At 50.4% G+C, this 4,167-nt stretch overlaps 1 protein-coding gene across 1 annotated transcript; it reads left to right on the top strand.

Moving 5' to 3' along the window:
• Positions 1 to 581: 581 nt before the first annotated feature.
• Positions 582 to 2,102, top strand: LOC311358024 (transcription factor 21; the record flags this gene model as incomplete). The annotated part of the gene is made up of 2 exons (XM_084478005.1): positions 582 to 1,161; positions 2,065 to 2,102. The coding sequence occupies 2 exons, from the start codon at positions 582 to 584 to the stop codon at positions 2,100 to 2,102; spliced, it is 618 nt and encodes a 205-aa protein (XP_084334131.1).
• Positions 2,103 to 4,167: the final 2,065 nt, after the last annotated feature.

The raw sequence follows: 4,167 nt of genomic DNA, 5'->3' as shown, positions 1-4,167 counted from the left end.
ACTATAAATAATAAACAGTGGAAAATGGAACCATTAGGCCTACGCATTAGTCGAAGCCGCGTCTGCTCGGATAAATAAAGTGCTCTCATGTGTTCCTGACAGTTTTTGTTTGTCGTCAGCGCACTCTCAATTGATCAACCAATCCCATTCACGGGCCGGCGCGCCCGCGACGCGCACAACCTCTCCAAACGGCCGTTTTTTCTTCCCCCCCATCCCTTGTAAATATTAGCGGACTAGGCCTACTTGGGCGAACTTTATAATTGGACACGTGTGCCGCTCCGCTTTGGTGATTCGGGGGATCAACTGATTCCTTTGTGATTGGCTTTTAAAGCGATGGCGGTCGTTCCTTAATGAGCTCCTTTCAGCCTTTACAACAGAGTCCCCAGCGCCCCGCCGCGTACACAGGGGCCCGCACCTATTTAATCCGCCGGTCCCCCCCAGCGTCGGTCACACGACGTCAGATCAGGCCGGAGACAGGTATATAGCCAGGGCTTCGAAACAAGTAGCCGTACTGTGTCCCTCGTTTACAGTCACTTTGTTATTGTTGTTCCCATTTAACCTAAAAAAAACCAAAAAAAAACATGGAAGACATCTTTTTTGACTTTGAACAAGATGCCACCACGGACTACGCGTTCTGGGGTCAGATGGACCCCAACTTTCAGTTCCAGACCCAACTGGACACCCTGCTCTTGGACTGCACCACCGTGTCCGGACAGCTCTCTCCGTGGTCCTCGTTCGGCTGTCAGTCGGTGTTCCCGGACGAGCAGCTTACCTTCACCGACCTGGACTCCCAGTCGCCCGGCCTTGGCGAGGGTACGGAAGCCGACAGCTCCTCGGGGGACGAAAACGTCGAGATCGGCAAGCGACGCTCGAGGCGCCTCTCGGCCCACCCCCCGTACAAGATCCAGAGGCACGCGGCCAACATCCGGGAGAGGAAGCGGATGCTGAGCATCAACTCGGCCTTCGAGGAGCTCCGGTGTCACGTGCCCACGTTCCCGTACGAGAAGCGGCTGTCCAAGATCGACACCCTGCGGTTGGCCATCGCGTACATCGCCCTGCTCAGAGAGATCCTCATGTCGGGATGCGACCCCAAGTCCTACGTCGACGAGTGCATGAAGAACGGCTACAAGAACCAAACCAACGCCATCTGGAACACAAGCGGTGAGTTGGCACCAGTTAGGCACACTTATTAAAATGTTATAGGCCCACTCAGCATCATCAGTAAGCTACGTTTTACGCATCTGATTTTAATGTTCCTACAACTTAAATCGAGCCATTATGACACCAACGATGAGAGACTCATAATTGTATATCTCTGATTGCCTATCCCAAATAGCTATATATATATATGCTGAATAGAAATAGAGAAATTAAAAGTAAACGACCATTTTGGTTTGTAGGCCAATTTTAAAGCACCTATTATTTTGGGTCAACAACTTTTTTTTATGAAGGGTTAGGGGGTTGATATATAAGGCCAGTATTCGAGATTCGTGGAAATGCAAAGAAAAGGACTAAGCTAGAATCAAATCAGTTAACATAGCAGACCTTAATCAGTGTGGCGAGTTAATAGAGAAAAACAATCCATGGAGAACAAGGCCTTTAATGAAGCTTAACACCACTTTGAACCGCAGGCTTTGTGTACACTGTGCACGTCTTACTCCCAGGTGTAGCCCCATATGTGTAAACCGGTGCTTTGAGGAACACACACGCACACGGACACACACACACACACACACACACACACACACACACACACACACACACACACACACACACACACACACACACACACACACACACACACACACACACACACACACACACACACACACACACACAGCAACACACTATTGTCACGGCACTCAGCAACAGCCTGCGGTGGTTTTGGCTTGACTCAATCGGCGTGGAATCCCGTCTGAATGAAGCTTTTCAGTGCTGGAGTGTGCTCGTGTATTCTCCGCCGCAGACTCGTGACTTGTTAAACAGTCACTAAAATGTACCTAAAGTCCCATGTTTGTGCTGCTTTTGTCTAACCCCCCGTCTCCTCCGCTTCACCCTCCCCAGATCTGACAGCCCGCCTCTCCTGGATAAAGTGGGATTAACCTCAGCAAGGGGCACCCATAAAGTGCGAAGATGAGGGGGGGGGTGGGGGGATGGGGGGGGGACTGTTGTTCAGCGTTCAGTGTCTCCCCCCCCCCCCCCGGCCCTCCCCTCTCGCTCGCTCTCTCTCTCTTTCCGGACGTGTGAGAGGCAGATCCCCATCTGTAGACTTCTCACCAGATCGCCCCGCCGCCCCCGCCGCCCCCCCCCACTCACCCTCGATTTCTTATCTTATTCTAATTTGTTATTGACTGGTAATTGAGAGCCATTGTCTTTGGGATGGCTGGAGGGGTGGGGGGGGTGGAGGTGGGGGGGGGGGGGGCGGTGTTTTTCTCCCACTTGTCTCGTGGGAGAGAGGAGTGCAAGAGGTACCCTGGCCTCTGAATGCACTTCCGAGGGCTCTCTCTCTCTCTCTCTCTGCCTGTCTCTCTCTCTGTCGCTCTCTCTCTGCCTCTCTCTCTCTCTCTCTCTGCCTCTCTCTCTCTCCCTCTCTCTCTCTCTCTCGCTCGCTCGTCCTCCCGTGCTTGAAGGAGTGAAGCGCTCTCTTGGTTAACCCGCACCGCGGACACTCGCCCCGTCGAGTGCGTCTCGGGGTGCGAGTGAAAGGGAGAGGCTTGGAGATGTAAATGAGGCGCCCGTGTGTGAGAAATGGACCGGTGCCCGCAGGGCGCCGTCAAAAGACGTCGCGTCCGTTGCGACCGTGTAGCCGGGCTTGACCCTGAAGGAACATTTCACGTCCGCCGATTTAATTTATCTTATTTATTTTGTTACTTCTCCTATTTATGTTTAAATTATTTTGTATTTTTTTCGTACGTGTATTTAACTCGACTTTTAGTTTGTCATTGTAAGAATGTTATGAATGTAATGTTATGAACGACTGTTTTGACCTCTGACCTGTCATTCCAGCACCAGAGCGACGAAGGTCACCAACACATGTATTTAAGCATTACAATAAAGCCTGGTAGACTGGAAAAAAGGACATAATGTTTTACCAGAGAGATTTCAAAAGACTATTGTCTAATAAATGTGAATAATCATGTCATAACGTCATTGAAATACTGAACCCAAACACTGTTAACAGAGTAGATGAGGATGCTGGATTATATTACAGTACTTTCAAACAAATCAACGGTCAATACCAGACGGTTGGCATTTAAAGAAAAAAACGAAAATTGAAAATAAAGAATATTGTCAGAATGTATTTCTTTCTTTTTTCTCCATGCTTGTTTTTCAAACAGAAGAGCGAACTGTGTGTATAGTTGGCTCCTTGGAGTTACCTCAAACCCAATTTGTATCACCATTCACCGTAGCTTCTCTCCCTCGATCGTCAACCAGGTCTCCCTCTGCGGGGAAAACGGTTTACGTAACCAGGCTTTCATGTTTACATGGCAGTTAAGAAACCTGGTTACGATGGTAACCTGGTATCAACCGGCTTACCTTTGTGAATTTCAACACACTTGTCGTTATAATAAAGGCTTATGAACAACCTATAACTATTTGTTTCATTTAAAGGCTTTTTAACAAAATGATAAAAACCTGCACCCTGCATACTCTCATATATAAGTTAAAGGTATAAAGTGTACGCATTGAAGCTACATCAAAAGTACAGAGGGCGTGTCCTCCCAGCGCAAACGGCCCTCTTTACCAGCCGTGGAGCAGGGGCCCTCGAAGGGGACATTGGATTCACAGCTGTTCCCCGGGTCCCAAGGTAGTCCTTCTCCCACCCCCAGACTGTCCACACCTTTGGGGTGGGGGGGGAAGCGATTTCCCTGCAGAGGCCCTTCCTCAGCGGGGCCTAACTGAGCTGTTCCCCTCCCCGGCCTGTCCCCACCGACGGCCTGTCACCTCCCGACCCCCCCCGCGGGCCCGTCTCACCACTCGGCGCCCCGGCGTTGTAAAAAAGGGGACTCCGACAGGCTCGACTTCCTTCGTCGCCGATTAGTTTTCTTTCCATGGCGCTTTTTCCCCTCATGTGTGGCCACAGGTGTGAGCGTAATGTCGGATCGAATGTGTCGGAACAGTTGAGCGAGGTCAGCGCCGGCATTGTTCTTCGGCGTGCACTGTTGG

This window comes from Micromesistius poutassou (assembly GCF_964030765.1).
Source record: "Micromesistius poutassou genome assembly, chromosome: 14".
Classification (NCBI taxonomy): domain Eukaryota; kingdom Metazoa; phylum Chordata; class Actinopteri; order Gadiformes; family Gadidae; genus Micromesistius; species Micromesistius poutassou.
This window is presented reverse-complemented; position numbering and strand designations above follow the sequence as displayed.